The sequence below is a fragment of the Antechinus flavipes genome, chromosome 5, assembly GCF_016432865.1.
Source record: "Antechinus flavipes isolate AdamAnt ecotype Samford, QLD, Australia chromosome 5, AdamAnt_v2, whole genome shotgun sequence".
Taxonomy (NCBI): Eukaryota; Metazoa; Chordata; class Mammalia; order Dasyuromorphia; family Dasyuridae; genus Antechinus; species Antechinus flavipes.
Genome location: NC_067402.1, coordinates 101,332,113 through 101,356,763, shown reverse-complemented (window position 1 = coordinate 101,356,763; position 24,651 = coordinate 101,332,113). Strand labels below are relative to the sequence as shown.

Genomic DNA, 24,651 nt, shown 5'->3' with positions numbered 1-24,651 from the left:
CCTTTTACCTGGCAGGACTGATGATTCCTTAAAATCTTTCCAATTGCAAAAGCCTAAGATTATGTTTTGTCTGTGCCTTTTTCCTTCCTAATAGCCCTTTGATCACTCTTGCTTCAGAAAATTTAAGTGATGCAGTCCATGTGGATCTGTGTTGGGGTGAATATGTCAGAGGATCCAGAGATGTTGCCCTATTAGGGCCCTGAGCTAGTGCCAAAGACTGTGTGAGGCTTTTTAGTTATGGTGATTAAGTACCGGTGGGCTGGATGGTAATTACAAGCTGTTAGCTTAAAACACGAGGCAGGTGAGTATTTATAAATAGTGTGTGCTCAGGATTATTGCTCAGTTATTTCTCTGCAAGAATGGACTTCGTTCCAAGTCTTTGCTAGTGGGATTAAAAAATATGTATATATATATATCCAGTAAATGAAATCCATGTTTGGCTAGCATATGAAACACAAGGGTAAGAGAATGAGTGAAGAACTTGGAAGGTGGAACTTGTGGGATAGAATTGCTTTTTTAATTTCTTATCGCCTCTAAGGGGTTTTTGTACTTAAAATACAAGTGAGTCCTATAAGCACATGCTGAGGGTTACAAAGATGGTATCAATGGTGTACCAATTGGTAAGTAATATTTAAGGTGATTGGTAGGTAATATTTAAGATGTATCAATGGCTGTACTAAAGGTATACCTTGACTTTGTATTGAACAAAAAGGAAGCTTATAACTTGAGGACCAAAATTTTTTCTATTCTCTTTGCTACAGACTACTGACTAGTACTGTGAAGCCCATTTGGCTGAGATGGAAGGCAATAAGAATAAGGGTAACCTTGTACTGGAATCAAATATCTCCTTTAGTGAAAAAGATGCTGGGATTCTGGGAGGAAAGGAAAGAGAAGGAAACAATAAGAAATTGCAGGAAGCATCTTTGGACTCCACTCCATATTCTCCAACTCCCCATTGGCCTGCATCCTCCTTCCAGACCCCAGAAAAGACCTTTTGGCTTGGATCTCCATTGACAAACGAGGTTTTTGAGAGCATTCCCCTAAGGATCTCCAGTCAAGTTACACCGCCTCTCAGAAGTTTCAGAGACAGTCCTGACCAGAAGGCAAATGGCTCCTTGGGGCTGAGTCCTTTGTCACAATCTTTCAATGGCATCTCTAGAACCCCAGTAGTATCCTGGAAAAACTTGCAACTTTGTGACTCTCCATGTACCCCCAAGGTGAGCATGTTATAGAAAGGGGATAGTTGAAGCCTCTGGCAAATATTTCCTTTTTAGAGATAAAATATGCTTTTTATTTCTGAGGGGAAGATAAGTATATTTGATTTTATATTTCCATTTAGTATTCTAGTTGTTTGAATCTTAAACTTTAAGCACTCTAAACTTTTCTTCAGATGATCAGTCAGTAAGCATTTGTTGTTGTCTTTAGTTGTATCTGGTTCTTTGTGACCCAACTTGAGGTTTTCTTGGCAAAGATACAAGAATGATTTGCCATTTCCTTCTCCAACTGATTTTGCAGATGAAGAAACTGAGGCAGAGTTAAGTGACTTGTCTAGGGTCACACAGCTAGTGTAAGGGTCTGAGGTCAGATCTGAATTTCAGTCTTTCTGATTATAGGACTTGCCTTCTGTCCACTGCTACCTAGCTGCCTCTCAAACATTTATTTAGAGCTTAACTGTGCTGAACATTGAGGATTGAAATAAAGACAAAAGACAGCTCCTACTCTCCAGAAGCTCACAGAGGAGACAGTCCAAACAACTCAGAGTAAACAATTATGTATAAACAAAGACTATTTGGGATAAATTGGTAAAATCAATAAGGGGAAGGCAGAAGATGAATGAAGGTAGCAAGACTTGAGATGAAATTTGCATCATGTTTTGTCCACATTATGGAACCCTTCCAGTATTTTTAAAAAACAGATTTTTATTGATATCTTTCTTTTCTTGCTCCTACATATCCTTCTGCTTTCCTGTTCCTATAGTGAGCCATCCTTTCAAACAAAAGCAAACAAACAAAAATCTTACAAATAAAAGAGGAGTGAGGATCTTAAGGGAGAAATTAAGCAAAATTAATCTGTGCATTAAAAAAATCTAACTTTATTCCAATGTCCCATATTTGTGGACCTTTATAGTGGGGGCAGGGAGGGTTGTTGCCTTGTGTGTGTGTGTCTATTTGAAGCAAAACTTAATCATTCTATTTCTGAAATATTAAATTTATACTGTTTATTATTCTTTCCATTTACATTGTTGAAATTTTTGAATGTATTTACTAGCTTTGTTTAGTTCATTTTACATCAGTGCTGTCTTTCCAGACTTCTCTGTACTCATTATGTTACCTTGTCTTATAGCACAATAATAGTACATTTGTGTATTCCAGTTTGTTCAGACATTTTGCACCTGATAGGCATGTATTTTATTTCCAATTTTTTGCTATCACAAAAAGTACTGCTTAAATAGTTTGGTATTTAAAAGAACTTTTTTTTTCCCCTCCCTGACTTCCTTGGGGCATTATGGGACTAAAAATGAAACCTCTAGGTCAAGGGATTGATCACTTTATCTAATTCCAAACACCTTCTCTAAATAATTATAATTCATAGCTCAACCTACAATGCTTTAGAGTGCATATCATTTCATGACTGCTATCTTTCTTTTGTCATCTTTTTTAATGTACTAGATGTGAGGTGGATTGTTTTGATTTATTTAATTAGCAATTTGAAGAATTCTCTGCTATGGTTATTAATGGCTTATCTTTGGGGAAATGTTTGTTACTATTCTTTGACCCTTTGAACTTCGAATATATTATTTCAAGTCATATTAAAAATAGCAATATCCTTCTGAAAAGTATGTATTAAATGTACGAGAGAGCCAGTCTTTCATCCCTTCTAATTGATGATCATTTTCTGAGCTCAATAAACAAGGGTGGAGGTTTTCTTTTTTCTTCACTCTTCTAAGTGCTTGTTTCATTATTTGTTTTTGGTGAATCACATAAGTACTCCTTCATATTCATTCTCTCTCTCTCTCTTTTTTCTGAGGCAATTGGGGTTAAGAGACTTGCAGAGCAGTCAGCTAGGAAGTATTAAGTGTCTGAGATCAGATTTGAACTAGGGTCTTCCTGACTTCAGGGCTGGCTCTCTATCCACTTCGCTGCCCCACCTCCTTCATTCTCAACAAGATTTAGTTCTCTGCTATCTTTTCATTGTCTACTCTCTTCTGTATAACCTTTTGTTGGCCTTCCTGCTGCCTTTCCAGCCAGAGTGCTGTGGATAGAGCATTAGCTTGGACTCGGGAAGATTCCAAATGGAGCTATAACTTTGTAACTTTGAACAAATAAATCACTTATCTTTTCCTGAATTGTAAAAAGGAGAGAATAGCACTTATCTAGAAGGGTTGCTTGCAGGATCAAATGAGATCATATTTTCAAAAAGTGCTTATCACAGTGCCTGGCATATTATAGGTGCAATATAAATGTTTATTCCTGGTTGTGTGATCCTGTTGACCTCAAATCCTCTAACTTTGTAAAGGAAATCCCAAAAGGGGTCCTGAAGAGCTGGACAGGACCGAAAAGCAACTGAATAGCCCTTTTCTTCCCCTTGTGATATTTAAAATAGCTACCAAAATACTTCAAAAAATGCATGGATCCTAGATTAAAAACCCCTAATCTAATCGAAAGCCTTCTAAAATCCAAAGCTCTTTACATCACATGTTTTGGCCAAGAAAGTTTGTTTTTAATTAATTTACTATATATTCAATGTTTGTGAACTGATATCAAAATGCATTTTTAGTCATTTTGATTTTTGTATGGCATTTGGTAAATTATAAAGTGCTTTCCTATCATTTCATTTGATCTTTCACAACAATCCTTTGAGGAAAATGTTCAACCTTGACTATTTGTGAGCCTGTGGATCTCTCCATGGGATTTTCTTTACAAAGATACTAGAGTGGTTTGCTATTTCCTCCTCCAGTGGCAAAGCTTATGTGGCTTAACCAACCAGCTAGGAAGTTTCTTAAAACTGAATTGGAACTTGGGTATTTCCCTCTCAAAGTGTGTTACAGTCACCGAGCCACCAGGAGCTTCTTGAGGTTAATTAGTAGTTCTATTTATTGGTCTGCCCCTCCTAACTTCTTATCAGTGAGGAAACTCCCTCTTTTGTTGTTGCAGTTCAACTGTATTTTTTTTTTTTTTTTTTTTTTGGAGGCAATCGGAATTAAGCGACTTACCTAGGGTAACATAACTAGTAAATGTCTGAGGCTGGATTTGAACTTGGGTACTCCTCACTCTAGGCCTGGTTCTCTACCTGCTATGCCAGCTATTCAGCTACTCCCCCCACCCCATCATGTTCAACTATTCATGACCCCATTTGGAGATTTCTCGGCAAAGACAGTAGAGTGGGGTTTCCAGCTCCTATGTATTCTGCATGGGGGCCTTCATCTAATGTGGAGTAGTGACTGAGAGATGTAGAACTGTCTTTATTAGAGAAGAGAAAGTGGTGGCTGTCAAGTGAGCTAGTGAGAGCACGTAACTGGTGAGTAATTGGGAAAGAAGACATGCATTCAGAGTTTATCTCTGGCTCGTGGAGATTAGTCACTTAACCTCCCAGTGCCCAGGCAATTTCGCCATAAGCTCCCCTTACCATTGAAATCATAGTGTTAAAAAAAAAAGATTTAGTCAATCCTGACATTCTTTTGAAATTTAATTTTGTTGTTCTCAAATCAGAGCCTGCTGACAAGTAATGTGTGTTCCTCTGGAAAGCCAGCTACAAGAAATTCTAAGCATGCCCGATGTACATCTGCCATTAGCACATATCAGATGTCTTCACCAGTTCAGGTCAATGTGAACCCATTCACCCCAGAATCCTACAGGAGGATGGTCTCCCAGTCCAGTGGCAAGAGGAAAATAAGGGAAGAGCCGTGAGTTTCATCATACCTTTCTGTTTTTATCTCTTTTCATTTGTTTTATGTACATTTATAATCTTTCCCACTCACTGCCTCCTCTCCCTCAAACTGAATAGCAAATGTGCATAGTCCAGCAGAACAAATTCCTACATTGGTCATGTACGTGTACATCTTTCTGTAGTTAAGTTCATCCTCTCTCTCTGAAAGGAGAAATGTGTTTTAACTTCCGTCTTTTTTTTTTTTTTTTTTTAAATTTATGAGTTGTCAGTGCATTGAATGGACTTGGTTTTCACTAATTTCAATGTATAAGCTGTTCTGCTTATTTCACTCTTGTCATTTCATAGAAGTCTTCTCGGTTTCCTTTGTACCACTAATTTATAACTTCTTTTGGCATAATAATGTCCAATTAAATTCATATGCAAACATTTGTTTAGCCATGCCCCAAATAATAAGGAAGATAACCACTTAGTTGCCCTTTCTTGGCTACTATAAAAAGAACTGCTAAAAACATTTTTTATATTTTTTGTTTTAAGAATAATTAACTATTTTAGCTTTTGAGGGAGAGTGAAGGATTTTCAAGAAGTAAAATTGAGATTTCAACTTTAATCAAATTAAATGTCTCTTCATATGTGGGCAGCAACATATACAATCTTGACAATTTTGGTTAAAACAAAAGAAGCCCAGAGGTATTTGATATTGAACAAAGATGTGAAAATCTTTGAGTCTATTTTGCCTGTATTTATTTATATGTTATATGTGTATATATACATGTGCAAATATGGTGTATGTTTTTGTAGCTATTTCCCTGATAGGATATAAACTTCTTTAGGGCATCATAGGCTCTTGGATTCTTTATATTCCTATTACCTGAAACATAGTTGCTTCATAAATGCTTGTTGACTGAATTTTTTTTTAAGGTGAATGGTTGGTAGAATTGGATCCTCTTTTAATTGAGTATTGACGGGCAGACATAGTACCTTATGTTCACAATGTGAGCATGTTGTCCTCTCAAGTCTGGAGTTTGTATTTGATTTAGGGAAAAGGTTTGAGGTGTCCATAGCTGAGTGGGGATCATGTGGGAGTTTGATAGTTAAACAGCTGGATTGAATTGCCCTACAAAATGATTTGGGAGGTAGAAATTGCTTTATTTTCTGAGTATTTTAGGACAGTTTCACTATTTTAAAAGTATTTTCCCCTTAAATCTGGAGAAAGGAAGCCTGCTGACAGAAGGAATCTTGTTATGTTAAGAGATACTCCTTAGACTAACATTGCAAGTTGGGTTTTATTTCCTTTATGCCTAGGTCTATTGTGTTGGCCAGCATAGATTCCCAGGATATGGCTAGAATCTTCAGTAAATAGAATTTCTGCACAAGTTACATTATTAGCCTGCTTCTGGTGCCAATTATTATAGTGGGTAGCCCTTTGAAGTTTAGCCCTTGTCTATGTGTATATTACTCATTACAAGACGGAAATGATATTTAATATAAACTTCTGACAGAGTGGTGAATTTTATGGCCAGTGTTGATATATGGATTTTGAAAAGGAGATTAGCTTCAACTAAACTCCCATATTCAATCTAGATTTTCCTCAAACATATGAACATACTTGCAAGTTTCATTCACGAATGATCAAGTAAAGTCAATGATATTTCCGTGAATCCTATCTTCTGATTGTCTGTTTTTTTTAACATCCCCTTCCTAGGCAGTAAAAGTAAACCTTCCAAAGGTGTAGTCATTGAAACTATGTAAAGAAAAGTTAGGGTGGGCAGGTTTCCCCTCCTGGATGCTGAAATTTAGAAGGAATTGACATTCATAGTCCTTCAGCTACATGGAAACACAAGAGAATTTAGCATTTAACAACAACCACTAGTTAAATAGGAAATTGCCAGATGGCAGCAAGTCCCCAGGCTGTTAGAGCTCTAGAAATGTTTGTTTTGTTTTTTTTTTTTTTCCCTGATCAAGAGAGCAGACTTTTTGTTGTTGTTGAATCTGATAATATCTTATAAGAAATTTTTTATATTTAATCCATATTAAGCCTACTTATTTTAGACTTCAAGTTGAGGACCTCAAAAAACCATAGTACGATTCTCATCTCATTTATGAATAGCTTCTAATAAGTGGTTATCCAAGCCTGCTATTCTCACTGTAGTGAGAGTTGGGGAGTATATAGCATTGTTCTAGTGTCATTCTCCTCTCGTAGGTAGATTGGGTTCCCAGAAGGGAGCAAGTTACTCCTCACTTTATGTTTCTAAGGGTAACCCCAAGGAGTTGGAGTTGATTTCTAGGATAATTTCTTCCAATTCCTATCTTGGGAGTGTGTTTCCCCATTAATTAACAGTCAACTGCAGTTAACTAGTTTTTATGTCGGGCTATTTAATAATATGGTATAATAATGGTTGGTACTCAAAGCTTGAGGTTAAAGAGAAGTCCCTTTTCCCTTCATGTAGTTCTTATGAAGTTCACCTTAGATGAACTAACTCTATTGAGCTCAGAGATTAAATAGACTACTGAGATTGCCTATCCTCTTATCAATTAATAATCTTTTATTAAATATCTGCTATGTGCTCAACATTGTGTAAATTACTGGAAATACAAACACATATTTCCTGTCTCAAGGAGCTTACAATCGAAGGCAGGAAGAATACACATAAAAGGCAATGGGGGTTAGAAGGTGAGAGGAGAAAGTATTTTGCAAAAAGGGTGTGATGGAGAAGTCAAAAGAAGTCAAAAAGCAATGTAGCTGATGGTAAATAGGGAAAAGATTGCACTGAGATTTCTCTTTAAATAGAAGCCTTGGAGCCCATTCAAAGAGGATGAAGATACTGATGAGATGAGCTTTACCAGACAGATTCAATCTTGTAGAATAAATAATGAGATTTCCCAAATATGAGTTTACCAAAGAAGGAAAATATGATGGAGAGTTTCAAAGGAATCCAGAAATAATGTAGCTAGTAATAAATGTGATTAGTGTATCTGCTATTTGGAAATAACTAATTCTTGGGGGCCTTTAAAAGATCTCAAGTTTTTTTTTTCCTTAAAAGGTATGGGAGATGAAGTCAGATTCTTTCCCCTCCCTCTTGGAAAAGAGCTTGATTAGAAATGTTCTGCCATTAGTGAGCTGGTAGGTTATGGAATGTCAGACTCTAATTTGGCTGGCAGAGTGCCTCTCCTCTCCCACCCCCAATTCTCAGCCCCCCATCATGACTGATTCTCTATAACTATCCACATGACTTTTTTTTCCCTTTATAACTTTGATTCAATAAAGGTGTCTAGAATTTGTTTACATTATTAACTCTGTAACTCTAAGAGTTTCTCACTTAACATAGGTATTGAGGAATAGTGACTTTAATGATGACTCGAGTTGAAGAATGTGGGACAGCTTTCTTATGTGTATTTATATGTATGTGTTGTTCTGTTTGGGTTTTTTTGGTTTGGTTTTGTTTTTTAGTCAGGAATCTGACTTCTCTGAAGACAATGAAGAGCAAGGGCTTCCTGCCAAGGTGAGTGAGGGTTTCCAGGGCCTGGTGTCTTTGATGTGAGCATGAGTATTTTGTGAGATTTGCCATCTGTTTGTAACACCCCACAGTGCCTAGATCTGTTTGGATATTAATCTAGGGTCTTTTTTCTCTGGTGTTAATATAATCTTTGTAACCTAGGATTTCTTTAGCTCATGTAGTTTCCAAATCTAAAGACTGTTGTCCCTATCTGACATTAAGGAAAAGTAAGCACTGATTGAGTTAAGGAATCAGAAGTTTAGAGAGAGCGCACATATTCCAACTAAATAGTAGGCAGGAGTTTTATTTAAAAAACTAGAGTTGGAGTCCAGACTGCCAATGGAATTCATGAATGGTTTCTAAATAGAGTAGGAGCTGGAAAAAGCCAATTTGCAGAAATTGTATATATTTCAAGACTTTTGGGAGAGAAAAAAGAGAAAAGTGAAAGAAAAAAGGGTGATCTAGAGTTTAATTTAAAGTAATTGGCTAGAGTAGTTATATAAATTGTACTTCCCAGAAACCCTACCAAATAAGCTGGTAATTTAAATTTCTCCCCCTGTCTTCAACTTAAGGAAGCTTTAAATATGAAACATTTAAGTGTAGAAGGGACTTAAGGCTGCTTGGTCAAATCTATACCTTCAATCCAAAGTCTGACAATCGGTCATCAGAACTAGACTTGAAGACCTTTATTCAGAGGGATCCTCTTACCTTCTCATGGATCCCACAGCACTTTTGAACATCTCAGTGTGAGGAAGTTTTATTGTCCACTTTTTAGTTAAATCTTACTTTTCATGTCTCCATTTGGGGTTTTCTTGGCAGAGATACCAGAATGGTTTGTCATTTCCTTCTGCAGCTTATTTTATATATGGGAAAACTAAGACTTGTTGGTTGAGTGATTTGTCCAGGGTCACACAGCTAGAAAGTGTCTGAGGCCGGATTTGATCTCAGTAACATAAGTATTCTATACACTGTGCCATTTAGCTGCCAACTCTTATTAGTCCAATGTTTTGTCCACTCTACCAATGGTCTTCTAGGTAGAGGAGGTAGTTAGTGTAGAGAGAGTCTTAAATTCTATATAGAACTTAAATTTCAAATGAGATCATTGACTATTACTTCTCAATTCCTGTGTCTTTAAAAGAAAATTTTTTAATAAAATTTTAAGAAAACCATTCTTATCATCATATTTAAAACATATTGAAAAGCAATCAATGCTAAAGATGAAAAGAAACTTGGAAAGGCATGAGTAAGGCCTTAGAGTAAATGACTTTGGAATAAGCTTATATCTAGAAATATATAGAAAGGAACATAATTAAAAGATCTTATAGAAGATGAGCCAGCAAGACTTATTAATAACCGAGGAGGTACAAGTCAAAGTTAATTTTATTCTTAGAGGTTTTACTTCTCAATTTCCCCTGTTGTACAAATGGTATTACTGCCATCACATTTCTCCAACACTGTGTTATTAAAGATAAGTTTGGCTTTGGAAGTTGCAAAACCCAAATACAATTTTAGAATCCATTTGTGTATGAGCAGTTAAACATTAGGAGATAGAGAAGCTCTTTAAAGGGATATTAAGGAAAGAAACAAAACATCTAGGGTTAAGCATGGGAGAACAAACATATTGTTTGGGACAAGAAGAAAAGAAAGTTGGATGTGAAAAGAAATTAGAATATAAGGTTATTGAAAATTAAGATAATGAAGAAAAAGTCATTGCTGCCACTGGTTTCAAAGAGTAAGGAGGACCATCCCTTGAATTTTTGAAGATTGTTGATTATCTTAAAATCATTTAGGAAGGAAGATGGCTAGCATTCTTTCTAGCACATTTCATTCCATCCTCCCTTTCTTTAATCTCCTCAGAGATATGTCACAAGAGAAAGCAACATGATTTCCCGATATGAAAAGGAATTCCTGGAGTTAGAAAAAATTGGGGTAGGAGCATTTGGTTCTGTCTACAAGTGCATCAAGAGGCTGGATGGATATATTTATGCTATTAAACGCTCAACAAGACGTTTGGGAGGATCCACAAATGAGTAAGTTTTAAACATTTATTGTTTTGAAATAGAGGAATTCATATAGAACATTCAAAATTTCCTTCACAATCTCACAAGGTGATAATATTTTAATATCTCTTTTAGATATTTAATTGAAATACAGCTTGAAGCTTCATACAAAATTTTCTTGCTTTCTGGCCCCAATGTCTTAACAATACCAATGTTATACTGGGACAGCTAAATGATGAAATGAATAGAACTCTAGTCCTGAAGTCAGGGAGATCCAAGCTCAAATTCAACTTCAGACATTCACAAGCTTTGTAACTTAACCCTTATCTCCCTCACTTTTCTCACTTATGAAATGGGGATAATAATAGCATTTACCTTCTAGGGTTGTTGTGAGAATCAAATCTGATAATATTTATAAAGCATTTAGCACATTGCCTGGCACATGGCAAACTCTATATAAATATTAGTTATTATATTCTTAAGACTTTAGCTTCAGAAGCAGAGGATTAAATCTTACATAATAACTTGATGATGCTATGCAGTTAGAAGCATAATTTGTTGCTCTGATTGTTGTTTTAACTTCACATAAATTAGCCCTTTGTATGTGTGTCTGCCTTGAAAGCACCCTTCTCATAATATTCAGCAGATCAGGAATGCTATTCATAAAACATTCATGGTGGCTTAAGATAGTTTTCTTGACCTTTTGTACAAACAATCGAAGCATCCAAGATCCTGTTTAATGAAAGAGAAAAATTAGTAGCTTTGCTTTCTAGTTCTTGTTCTAGTACTGAACAATCAGTGTTTAAGTTCTGCTTTGACTATGGCATTGTGAAATGAAACTGCATTTAGCATCAGTTGCTAATGTCAGATAACATTCTTGTGTGAAGAGGCACAAAACATTAATTAACCTTGAGTATAAAAATATTGGAGCTGCCATTTTTCTCACAGAAATTAGCCATATGAATCAGGTAAGCTATGACTTTTACAGCCCTGTTGAGGTGGAAAAAGGGAAATTGGAAACATAGAATTTAAAGCTGTAGGTCCAAAATATGGTCTTGGTATTCAAGATGAAATTGAGCAAATATTATACTCTCCTGTTCCATGTATTTCCAATTCCCCTGCCCATTTTATTTTGTTAATTTTTCCTTAAGGCTGGTCTTATGTGGTCACATACTTGTGGTTGGATTATAGTTTTGTTGTTAGAACAAAAAACTAAAATTCAGTTATTCACTGAACTCTAAAGAGTTATTCCAGGGTATAGGAAAGTATCCTTTTTCCTTATTGAAGTATGGTGTATTGTTGTAACAGTTCAAATTGTCCCCTCTACCTTCCACTTTACTTTGTAATGGGACTAGAAATAGAAACACGTTTACCCTCTTGGCAATGACCACCTAGAAACCTCCTCCTAAAGTCATCATTATTGGTATTTTCTATATGTGTATTTTCCATATGTTTGAATGTTTCCAAAATTTTCATACATGTTCTCATTTGTTATCCTTTTGTCTCCAAGACCCTCAGCTCTGCGAGAAGTTTACGCACATGCAGTGCTGGGACAGCATCCCCACGTTGTCCGTTATTATTCTGCATGGGCGGAGGATGACCATATGATCATTCAGAATGAATACTGTAATGGTGAGTGCTGGTACTCCGATCTCTAGGGAATGGAATGAAATGATCTCTTGGGAATGAAGTAAAATCCAAGGTCTTCAGGAACTGTCCTGTACTGATGGCACCTCGTGGTGTACTCAGCATACATATAGGGGTGGAGGGAGGGTCTCTTGTCCAGGGGCAGGGGAATGAAGTAAGAGGAACTCCAAATCCATTTTCTACTCCTTAAGATGATACTGCATTGAAAGAAGTGTTTAAAATTGGTAACTAATCTGTATGGTTTGTTTCTACTTCAACTATGGCCAAATCTGGCATATGGCTGTATGTATGCTATTGATCCCTCCCATTTAATCCAAGTTCCATAGTTACTTCAAATATAGTTAAATTATAAACTTATTATATCGTTAAACAGCTTGTTAGGTGTTTATAAAATTCAGATTAAATGATGGGTGGATATGGCCTAGAGCACGTGTGTAGGGTATGGCAAGTAATTCAACAAAATTCTATTAAACACCTACCATGTACTGGTAATACAAAGATGAAAAATGAGATTTTGGCTGTATACTAAAGAAATTGCATTCAGGTTGAGCATTATAAAATCATGTTCAGTATATTAGCAATACTGAGAACCTTTGGACTATGTAAGGTAGGGATTCTTGGAGTTCATAAACTTTTTAAAAATATCTGATAACTACATTTCAATATAATTAATTTTCTTTAAAATCCTATGTATTTTATGTACTTAAAATATTCTGAGAAGAGTTTCATAAACTTCACCAAAGGGATTTATGATATAAAAAAAGATTAAGAACTTCCCTGCTCTAAGGTTACTGTAAAGACCTCTAATTGTGGGATCAACTCAGAAAATCTGTTCACATCTGTACCTGCCATATGGATCTATGGCAGGCTAAATTTGGAGAACTATAGGATTCCTGTGGAATGTACATTAGTTTTGAAATTCCCAGGATCCTTAAGATGATATTGCATTGAAAGGAGTGCCTGTGTTTAAAATAGGTAACCATCACATCCTTACCTTACCTCCTATCAAAAAAACCCAACCAACCAAACAACAAAATGCTGTTATTTCTTCCACAAAGCACTATTGTAAGTCTAGTAGCAACATTGGGTAAGTTATATAGCTAGGTCCCAATTAGTATTTATACATGATTTTGCCTAAAGTAGTTGCATAATTCAAATTCTTACTTTGTTTATGAATTGGGCTGGAACCAATAAGCATATTTTATATAATTATGACTTCAAAGAATTCCAGTTCAAATTCTTTGAACTACTTTAGGAAATTCATTATTCACGCTAATTGTGACCTAGCTTTAGTGCTTTGAGTTTTGAGTGCAGTAAATTCTCTTTAGTCGAGAATAGTGAGTCATCTCACAATTCACATTGCTTTTTCCATATCAGTGTAATTTTTTTATCCATTTGTTAATAAACTAATCTGTATGGTTTGTTTTGATAAGCCTGTAGCGTGATTTAAGGAAATATTATGAATTTGGTGCCTTCTAACTTAACTAGAATTCTAAATTAGAAGTGATCTTGAGTTGTCTAGCATTCTCCTCTCTCCCTCTTCCCTTTAGTCATTTTATAGATGGAAAAAAGTAAATGCCAGAGAAGTGAAATGACTTACTTGCCTAAGGTCTCATAGGATCTGAAACCAGATTCTGCTTAAAACAGTATTCTCCCCAGAGTTCCATATTCTGTATGATTACATAAATTAGAGAAGAATCATAGCATAAGGAAATAGATGGTCAGTTGTAGAGTTAGGAAAACCAGAGTTCAAATTTTTCTCACACATACTAACTGGCTGACATGCCTCCAGAGAACTTTAAATTACAGATATTGCTTTGTATAGGATTGATTTGAGATTTCCCCCTCGTTTTTGGAATGAATTCCCTGTCCTAGGGTATCAATAGGTCTGAACCACCAAAAAATGCCTCTGATTTTTAGTTTTTATCTTCCTGGTGAACTTTCGAAAAAAGACCAAGTTCTCAAGTACTCAAGCAGCTGGCTGTTTTGGTATTGGAAATGCTTCCCTAACATGGGAGATCAGAGGATACCCTAGCTGTCCAGATTACTGTCAGCTTGATAGCCCAGTAGATAAAGCATGGGGTTTAGAGTCAGGAACACCCGAGGTCAAATTCTACTTCAGACTCTTGTTGCTGCATGTTTTTGGACAACTGTAAAATAGGGACCATAATAAGAGCATCTACCTCCCAAGATTGGAGTCCACTTTCCTGCCTGCAACTTCAAGTATTAAATGAATATCAGCTTCATTTTGGGGTTTTTATGCTTTTTGGGAAATTATGCTTTCCAAATTATCTCCTAGAATCAAAAGTGAGATTTCAAGAAATATGAAATCCACATAAAGTATTTCCTCCTCTTATGCTATCTAGGCCCTCACTTTAAGTCATCCAAGTGACTTAAAACTTAGTGAGGGGCTCCAGTTCTCTGCAAACTTATTCTTTTTCCAGTCATCCATCCTTTTCCTTTGTCCTCATTCCTTCTTTTCTGATAAGCTAGCTGCATTGAACTATTTCTTCCCAAGCACGGTCCTAGCAACTTTTCTTCCTTTTTTTTTAGTTTTTTCTTTCTTCCTTTCTTTTTTTTTTTAAATAAACTTCTGGCCCTCAGAAGGAACATGATGTATTTTCTCTAAGTCATAGAAAATAGGCTTTTGAAAATAACTGTGTATAAACGCCTTTTTATACAGTGACATCCTTATAGTCCTGTCATCTACCTTAGTCCTATTTCCTAGAGTGGTCTCTAAAATTTCCCAATGATTTTACAAATGTATAGCACTTAGGGGCCTCTAACATACTTTCTTTGTATTTCCTTAGGAGGCAGATATTATAAACAGTAATAATTCCATTCCAGAACTGTTCATAGATCTCAGCCAAAGGAAGACCATAGCCCAAATCATTTGAAAAGAGCATGCAGTGGTTTAGCACAGTAGGAATGATACAGAGATATTTTAGAACCATGGAGAATGTTAGAAAACCATTCTTTAGGCCTCTTCCCAAAGGCTATGCTTTCTCCTCATGCCTGTCCTAGGAGATTTTCCCTTTAAACAAAAGCACATGCATTTGTTCTTTAGCAAATTGGATTATGTGCTTTACTGTTGCTTTGGTCTCTCTCAATTTGACTTCAGTGTGTTGTTCTCTGCTAGGTGGGAGCTTGCAGGCTGCTGTGTCTGAAAATGAGAAACTTGGCCGTTTCTTCCAAGAGCCAGAACTCAAGAATATGCTCCTACAAATCTCCATGGGGCTAAAGTATATCCATCACTCAGGCCTGGTGCATCTGGACATCAAGCCCAGTCAGTACAACTCTACTTTCTTCTCCTTGCTACTACTGTCATGTCCTTCCAGTATTATCTGTTGCCAGAATATGTGAGTGTATTAAAAACAAATGTTTCTGTTCACTGGTATAGCATGAGATACAATTCTTCCTTCTCTTTTGGGGGAGAGAAAAAGGGGGAAAAAAGTTAAAGTGGGAGGAAAAATAAAACTACAGATTTACTTGAGGAAAAAGGTCTCACTACAATTGTTAGAGAAAAATGTGCACATTGAGTTGCTTTACCTACCTGCTTTTTGTACTATAATTCTTAAATCATTCTGAGTCAAGAAGTAACTGGGATAAAAATGCAGAAATTAACTGAGCAGTCAAGTGTTAATAATTGGAGTATTGGGAGTTGGGCTAGGTATGTTTCCATTCTTTTTAGGACTTGGGGATGAGGGAAAGAAGAGTACAGTATGATTTGCAAGTGATTTAATTTCTTTGAGCCTCTCTTTATTTATCTGTTAAATGGAAATAATGGTATCTATTGAGCCAACCTCAAAGCGTTGTCAGAATCAAATGAGATGATAAATATGAAATGCTTTCTGTACTTAAAGAATTATATAAAACCAGCAGGTTTTTTCTTTAATTTTAAAGAATAATCATGTATGTTTTATATTAATCCAGTTAATTGCCATTTTGGGGAAGGAAGGTGTTAACATAAATTAACAGAAAGAATGAAGCTTTTATTAAGGGCTTAACTAAATGTAAAGCTAGCTGGATAACTGCTATTGAGAGTTTTAACCTTAGTGCCCCCAGGGAATTAAGGGACAGCCAGGTGATGCAGTGGAGACTACCTGTCTTGAAGTCCCGAAGATATCAGTTTTGACCTCAGATACTAATTACCTGTGTGACTCTGGGCAAGTCACTATTTACCTCAGTTCCTCATCTGTAAAATGTGGGAGCATACTGGAGAAGGAAATGATGTCCCTACCAAGAAAATCTCACGGACCAAGGCCGGGGAGGCACATAAAATCCCATATGACGAAACAACAACAAATATGCAAAGCACTAGGTTAAATGCTGATGGAGATACACATAGAAAAGCTCGCAAGAAGCCTTAATTGCCATTCTTATGAGTGTTCATTTATTCTTGTTAGGTAGATTAGCAATGAAAAAAGATGGATTAATGAAAACAGTTCTGCTCCAGGAGGAGCAGATGACAGATTTTGGTCATAGCCCATAATCCATATTCAATCTTATTAAATTGTATCATATTTAAGATGAGAGAAAATTTCAACAAAGAGACAATAATCTTAGTTGTAAAGATGAAAAGGAAGGGAATTCTAGGAAGAAAGAGTCCTATAAAATGTAGTCATGGGCTAAAAGAATTTCAGGAGTCTTGTTCAAAATAATGTTTTCCAATTTTTTTTCTTCTCTGGGGAGAGGAGACATTAACTTTTTATTTGATATTTTATTTTTCCCAGCTACATAAAAAATAATTTTTAAAATTTGTTTTTAAAAGTGAGTTTCAGATTCTTTCCTTTCTTCCTCCCTCCTTCTCTTCCCCTAATATTGAGAAAGCTCGAATTAAGTTAGAGAAAGATATTAATTCTTTAGTCCAACTCTGAACAGGTAACATCTTCATCTGTAAAAAGCAAGAAGATGATATCCCATATGTCTCAGAAGAAGGGGAGAATGAAGATGACTGGTTTCTTTCTGCTAAAGTGATGTATAAAATTGGTGAGACTACCTTCTCTCCATATCATTTAATTGTGGTCTGATGAAATTTGTACTGATATTTGTAGGCCTTTCCATGAGAGATCTCTAAAGTGATTCTTTCCTTCTTTCTCTTAGGTGATTTGGGCCTTGTTACTTCAATCCAGAGCCCCCAAGTAGAGGAGGGAGATAGTCGCTTCTTGGCCAATGAGATTTTACAAGAGGTACAGTTGTAAATCAGGGAGGTAGTTGGGGATGATATGTACTGACAGATGCTGAACCTGCTGACAATCAGGCAGGAAATGTAAAAGTATTCCTATGAGAATACAGAGTCTCTTTCTCAGTCCAGTTGTAGGAGAGAGACTACAAATTACAAATATTCTCCTAGATTAATGGCTTTCAAAGTATGGCCTGGTGGTGCCTGAGACTTTTTAAAGTACTCTGAAAGGCCAATACTATTTTCATAATAATAAAAGACATTTTAATTTCTCATATGGGAAATATTGTGAGGTATAATGCACTTGAACAAAAGCTTTTGGGGGCCCCTTAATTTTTAAGAATATAAAAATGTCCTAAGACCAGATACTTTGAGAACCACTGAGAACCACTACTCTAGATGAATGTTTTATTCATTATGAATCAGTATAGTTTGATCATTTATTATTAAGTACCTGTTTTGTGCTTGGTGATATAAAAACAAGGTTTTTGTTTTATTTTGTTTTTTTAATAGTTTTATCTATCAAGGACTTTACATGCTGGTAAAGAAGGTCTCATGCTGCTTTGAGATAAAATATTGATCAAATAAATTTAGATTTTATCTTCCTGCCAAACTCCTATTTGTAAAACCTTCATACCCCTCCACTCCTCACCTTGTCCTGTTCCTAATATTTTTGGTAGTGCTGCCCATTCCTTGTAATGCAAGATCTTGACAATCCTCTATCTTTGAAGATATCTGTCATGAAATATAGGTAATACTTCATGGCTTTGAAAATGGAGAAAGGGAAAGAATCTTTTTTTCCTGTGTACTGTATACACTATCTTTTTAAAAAAAAATTTAATGTCTTTTTCCCCAGAGCATATCATTGTTTTGTTAGGTTCCTCAAAATTCACAGCTGCCCATGAGCTAAGTATAAAATATTTTTGTAATTTTCTTTTCTTACTTCCAGGAACAAAGAAATAAACTTTAAAAGTCCAAAGTGTACAGATGTATATTCCTATGAATTTGAGAGAACTGAAGTTTCTCTCAGAGACTACTTGTCCAGTCTCATTACCATTAGTAGATTCTTTACTTGCCTTCTTATTTTTTATTTTTTTTTGAAGGACTATCGATTCCTGCCCAAAGCAGATGTGTTTGCCCTTGGATTGACAATTGCTGTAGCTGCAGGGGCAAAGTCATTACCAGCCAATGATGAGCCTTGGCATCATATCCGTAGAGGCAACCTTCCAGCTCTTCCACAGAAGCTCTCCAAAGACTTTTACAATTTGCTTAAGGTTGTATCTCTTAAGACATCAGGTTGGCATTTGGAAAGTGGGGATAGAAGTTGGAAAAGAAGGACAGAACATATTGGTGGAATTAGAGTGGGAGAAAGATGATCCAAAGAACAAAGCAAATAGAGAGAGACATCACGGCAAGATAAGAGTTCTGAGGCTACATTAATTTGAACTTGGAGTATAAGAGAGTAATTAACTACACTGGATTACTTGCTATGTAGGGGAGAGAGAGGGAAGAGAGGGAGAAAAATTTGGAACACAAAGCTTTGCAAAGATGAATGTTGAAAGCTATCTTTGCATGTATTTGGAAAAATAAAAGAATGGTTAAATTGCTGTCTTAACTGTCTGGACCTTTATAATTTTTATAATACTTTAAAAAGGTCAATTTTGTGGGGGTTTTTTGGAGAAAAAAGGCACTTTCAGTTCAAGTATTTGTGTGTTGCATGCGATATTACGTTAAGGTTGGATGGTAGAGAAAAATTGGGGAAAAAAGTTTCCAGTCCCTGTCTTCAAGGAATTCTCTATCCTCTCCCTCTTTAAAAAAAAAAAATTTTTTTTTTTTTTACTTCTTCTACACTTCCCTATATTCCCTCTTCCTTTTTCTTTCAGTAGCACTATCCCAGGTAGAGAGATCATTCCAGCTTATCCAGGAGGGAGGAAAACCATGATCAAAGACAGAAATGCATAGGAAAGATTTGAAGCAATTTGGCCACTACTGATTGAAGTAACTGGTTCCTCTGATGAATATCTATCAGCAAACATTTATGTGCCAGGCATTGAGGATTCAATTAAAAATAAGATAGCTCTGTATTTTAGGAACTTAGATACTAATAGAAGAACACAAAATATACTATAGAAGAGGCAAAAACAGATAAAACTAGGAAGACTCTGGGGCTGTGTGGTTGGAGATCCCAAATGCCAAGTTAAATTGATGTTAACTTTAGCTTGATGTTAATCAGGTACATCAACTCAGGCTTAGAATCTGTGGATTACTTATATTGTTTTTTTGTGAATAAGTTCTTGAATGGTTTCCCTTCTATTCTCATCTATAAAATGAAGATAATAGCACCTATCTCATAGGATTTCTATAAGTATCAAATGAAATGCATATGAGTCTACATAGTAACTTTTAAATTACTTTTAAATTTTCCTAAATTACTTTCTAAATGTTGACTATTTTAATTAGCTATTTTATAACATTTTTATAACAGAATTTATTCATATAATATTCATATAATAAATGTTTTTGTTTGGTTTAAAAGAAGAGAATAGGAATTTGCATACATACACACATATATATTTATATTTAAAATTGGAAGGGACCTTTTGTGGAAACTTTGCCCAGAATGGTTTAAGAAGAGAAGCCAGTGACAAATGTAGCAGTGAAGCTATTGTTATAATTTAGAAATCAAGTAGTTAAGAAATGGGACAAGAGAGATTGCTGTAAAAATGAAAAGGAAATTGATGGATGTTAGAAAATTTTCGGGCAAATAACAGGTTTTAACTAAATGTGAAGGTGAAGGAAAGCATTAAATGTTCCCTAGTCGTTAGACCAGAGAGACAATGGTCTCCCTCTCCCTCTTCCCTTCATTTAAAAAAAAAAAAAAGATTTTGAATTCCAAATTTTTTTCCTCCCTCCCATTCTTTCCTTTCCTCTCTTCAAGTAATTTGACATAAGTTATACATGTTCAATCATTTTAAACATATTTCCATATTAGTCTTTCTGTGAAAGAAAAATCAGAAGAAGGAAAAATCACAAGAAAGAGGGGAAAAAAGGTGAAAATAGAATGTATCAATCTGCATTCAGTTTCCATAGTTCTTTCTCTGAATGTGGAAGACATTTTCCATCCTAAATCTATTGGAATTGCCTTGGCTCAACAGGAATTTTTTCATAAAAAATAGATATGTCTAAGAAACATTTTTATGCAGGGTAAAGAAAGGATTCAATTTAGGGTCATTGAGATTGTGGTGATTGGACAACTAATTGTAAATATCTAGTACATAGTATATATGAGATTGAAGGTAAGATGGAAAAGTTAAGACAAGAATACAGATTTTGGGGTCATATTCAATAGAGGTAAGATTGGGCAAGCTTAGAAAAATACAGAAGCAGATGACTGAGCCTTTGGAAATAATTCCATTTAGGAGGAAGAATTTCTAGAAAAGGATAACAAGAAAGACCAGTCAAATGATAAGAGGAACTAAATGTCAAGAGAAGAGAATATCACAAGGAAGACTAGTAGTTAACAGTGTGAAGGAGCACAAAGGCAAAGAGATGTTAGAATCATCTTGAACAGATTCAAAAAAGCCAATTGTTAAATATTTTAATATGAGCATTCATACCTCAGAATCTGACAAATTCTTCAAATCAATTACTTGATTTATTGATCTATTTTCTGTTAATTGCCAATACTTAAAAGGATGAAGAAAATATTGATAATGCAGATTAAATGTGTTTATACAAATATTTTTACTCCAGAGAGCTGGATGTTAAATATGTATTAATACACTATTATATGAGGTAAGTCAAGAAGTTTTAAAATCTTCAAAAAGGACCACATTTAAAGCAATAATATTTTACTTCCTTTCACAGTTTATGATCCATCCTAAGCCAGAAGAGAGGCCAACAGCAGCAGCTTTGGTTAGGAACACAGTCATCAGACCATTTTTGAGTATAACTGCAAAGCTTCAGAAGGAGCTGGACAGAGAAAAATCTAAGACGGCTAAATTAGAGAGGTGGGTTCTGAATATTGGAAGCAATAAAGAATTAAGTCAAGGAGCTCTCATACTATACTTTGGCATTAACATTACAGTTGGCATTAGCCAAAAGAACCCAATGACTTCACTTTGTACTATGGAATCACATACTAGAACAATTTCAAAGAGTAAATTTTGTCTTTCCAAGAATTGTTGATTCTTGAATCCACTCATGTCTTAGCCATTCCATTTCCTCCCATATTATGACTTTCTGCTACTACATGATGGGTTTTGGTTTTGGTTTTGGCTTCTCTTTTTGGCTAATTATATCTGACTGGCAAAAGCATCATAAATGAGTTCTAGTTTGCCACACATTTGGTCCTGAACATAACAGAGCTTACCTGTGGAAACGATAAAGTGAGCTGGAATAGTTTCCTCTCATGCTGTTTTGATGATGCAGTTTGTCACTAGTAAAACTGGTACCTGCCACAATTGATAATTGGATCAAGTAAAACAAATTTTATTTTTCTCTTAGGGAACTGAAAGAAGTTCATCTTGCCCAGAGCCACCAAGAAGATACCAGTCAACGTTCTCTTGCACTTCTTGGGTTCCTCACCAAAACTAGGTCAAGTAGCTCCAGTAGATTGGTGGGAGGGAAAGTCAAAAGATCACACAGTTTCACTTTTGGAAAATCTCAGTAAGCCTAGACCTGTTCATCTTCCACATAACCTCTGGAAGAGCTCCATTTAGTGCTAACCAGTCCCACTTTGAAGGTAGGCTCTAGAAACATTTGATGATTCCTCCAAACTGAAACTTGACACCAATTATTGCTGCTCTAAAATGGAAAAGTAGCCAGTAGGAATGATTGCAACTTCCCGATACATTCTGGATTTTGTATGCTAGGTCTAGTTTTAACTATAAAGGTATATTGGCTTTTCAACTGGATACAGACTTGGAAAAAAAATCAATTGGTAGGCATTTCTTTCTGCCTACCCTTCCACCCCTAGATGCCACTATTCAATATATTTGAGCAAAGGCATAAAAGAATTTTTGGATTCTAAGAGACGAAATGATGAAATGGCAAGATATTTAAATGACTTTCCAGGCTGAGAGATGGTTGTCGGATCACTTTCAAAAAGATCCTTGGAAGATATTTTGCCTAGAGAGAAATGGAATCTTTGTCTTGTGCTTAGATTTTGGAAATAAGGTTAATAGACTTTAGTAATGCCTGATCCCAACAATTCCTAATGGGTTTGGAACTAGTGATTCTTCTAATATGTTTTTTTGAGGGAGAGAACATTTTCTGTTCTTCCTATAGTTATATGAATAGTCTAGCCTTTAATTGAAATGGGAAGTTATATTTGCAAATAGGAATACCTGTGAGATTGCCAACAAGCTGTGATGAAACATTGGAAGAGGAATCTGATTTTGCTGTCTTGTCACAATTTTACTCTTTCTTTCTGGTGTTTGGCTTTAATTTCCCTCTCCCTTTTGAATCACTAGTTTCTTTTGATTTTAAAACTTGAATTTGGCTTTGTTCCTAGTGATTTTTAAAAACATTAATTTTATTCAAGTGTTTCCCCTTTCCATCTTTTTTTAAATGAATAGAACATTTGTAAATAAAGGTTTTATTTTTCCAAAGCCAAATATGGGAAAATTCTCTTCTTTTGGACAGGATAGTCAGTAACTTGAAAAATCATTGACAGAAGCATTTTTAATTCATTTGGATAAGGGTTTAAGAAGCTGATAATGAAAAGTATTTACAATATTTTTACACTCTTAAAAAGCTGACAACTAGGCTATATTCTATGTATTATAATCTGCATAAACATTTGATAAAATGTATTTGGAAATATCTCCAGGTCTAAAGAAGACAGATGTTAATTGTCTAAATGTTATTTATTAGAATATATCCATCCGTTTTTTTTTTCTTTGTGTTGTTCAGTCATTCAGTTGTGTCTGACTCTGTGTGTCCATAGACTTTGTCCCTAGGGTTTTCTTGTCAAAAATAATGCAATGGTTTGCTATTTCCTTCTCTAATATGTCTTCATTTTACAAATGAGGAACTGAGGCAAATAGGCAATAAATGACTTGCCACAGGGTCTACAGCTATAAGTGTCTGAGGCTGGATTTGAACTCAGTTCTTTCTGAATCCAGACCTGATGCTCTATACATTATATGAACTCACTGCCTCTCCTTTTTCCTATAACCATTCCCATTTTCAGAAAGAAATTGAGAAAGAAGTCCTGAAGTAATTTTTCTCCCTTGCTATAAAATAACTAGATAAAGAAATGAGGCAAGGTATACTCTACACTAGATGTGTTTCAAAACTGGGATTCCTTTTTAAAAAAAAATTATTAAGTGCTATCTAAGGATAAATAAAGATATCGGGGGGGTATTTTTTTGGGTTCTCACTTCCTTCCCACCATTCTTTGGTATGCCCTGCTTTCCCTCAATTCCTCCAACCATTTTCTTTTTGTTCACATTCAAATAATTTAGATGATATACTTGCTATGTAAGAGAATTAAGGACAGAAGAAGGGATAATGTCACATGTACTGTGCACAAGGAGCCCTGATTATATTTTTGTTTTATTGCTCTTATAAGTACGGGAATAAACAAAGGATCTGTAATCCCCGTGGTTCTGGGTAATTGTCATTCATCTCAACTGTTTGACTTGGTAGATAAATCCTTGGAAATTGTCAGAATTGCATAAACTTATAAGCAATTTGCTCAAAGATCAGTAGCTATTAAGTAGCATAATTTGAGGCACAATTTGAAACCAGGTCTTCCTTAAATTAAATGCCGAACTCGAGTAATATTACACAAATCCTGTATTCCCAGTTCTAAGTTAGGTACACCAAGGAAGTCAAATCATCCCTCCTTATGATGACATATTTCATTCAACAAATATTTATGGGGCTCCAGCTATGGGGGATATTAGGAAGTGAGGATATTTAACCCAGATAGAGAAGATGAAGAAGGACACAGTAACTATCTTCATTTTTTTTTAATATACAAAACTTTATTTTCAAAACACATGCATAGCTAGTCTTCAACATTCACCCTTGCAAAACCTTTTGTTCAATATTTTTTTTATTGTAGCTTTTTATTTACAAACTATATGCATGAGTAATTTTTCAGCATTGACAATTGCCAAACCTTTTGTTCCAACTTTTTCCCTCCTTCCCTTCTACCCCTTCCCCCAGATGGCAGGTTGACCAATACATGTTAAATATGTTCAAGTATAAGTTAAATACAATATACGTATACATGTCCAAACAGTTATTTTGCTGTACAAAAAGAATTGGACTTTGAAATAGTGTACAATTAGCCTGTGAAGGAAATCAAAAAATGCAGGCGGACAAAAATAGAGGGATTGGGAAGTCTATGTAGTGGTTCATAGTCTTCTCCCAGGGTTCTTTAGCTGGGTATAGCTGGTTCAATTTATTACTGCTCTATTGGAACTGA

The 24,651-nt window shown here is 35.4% G+C and overlaps 1 protein-coding gene across 1 annotated transcript; it reads left to right on the top strand.

The window, feature by feature from the left end:
• The first annotated feature begins 766 nt into the window (after positions 1 to 766).
• Positions 767 to 23,813, top strand: WEE2 (WEE2 oocyte meiosis inhibiting kinase). Its single transcript, XM_052000632.1, has 11 exons — positions 767 to 1,217; positions 4,710 to 4,903; positions 8,336 to 8,387; positions 10,239 to 10,411; positions 11,892 to 12,013; positions 15,168 to 15,314; positions 16,910 to 17,017; positions 17,132 to 17,217; positions 18,314 to 18,484; positions 21,078 to 21,220; positions 21,717 to 23,813. Exons 1-11 carry the CDS (start codon positions 798 to 800, stop codon positions 21,880 to 21,882), a joined length of 1,782 nt encoding a protein of 593 aa, XP_051856592.1. The 5' UTR covers positions 767 to 797; the 3' UTR covers positions 21,883 to 23,813.
• Positions 23,814 to 24,651: the final 838 nt, after the last annotated feature.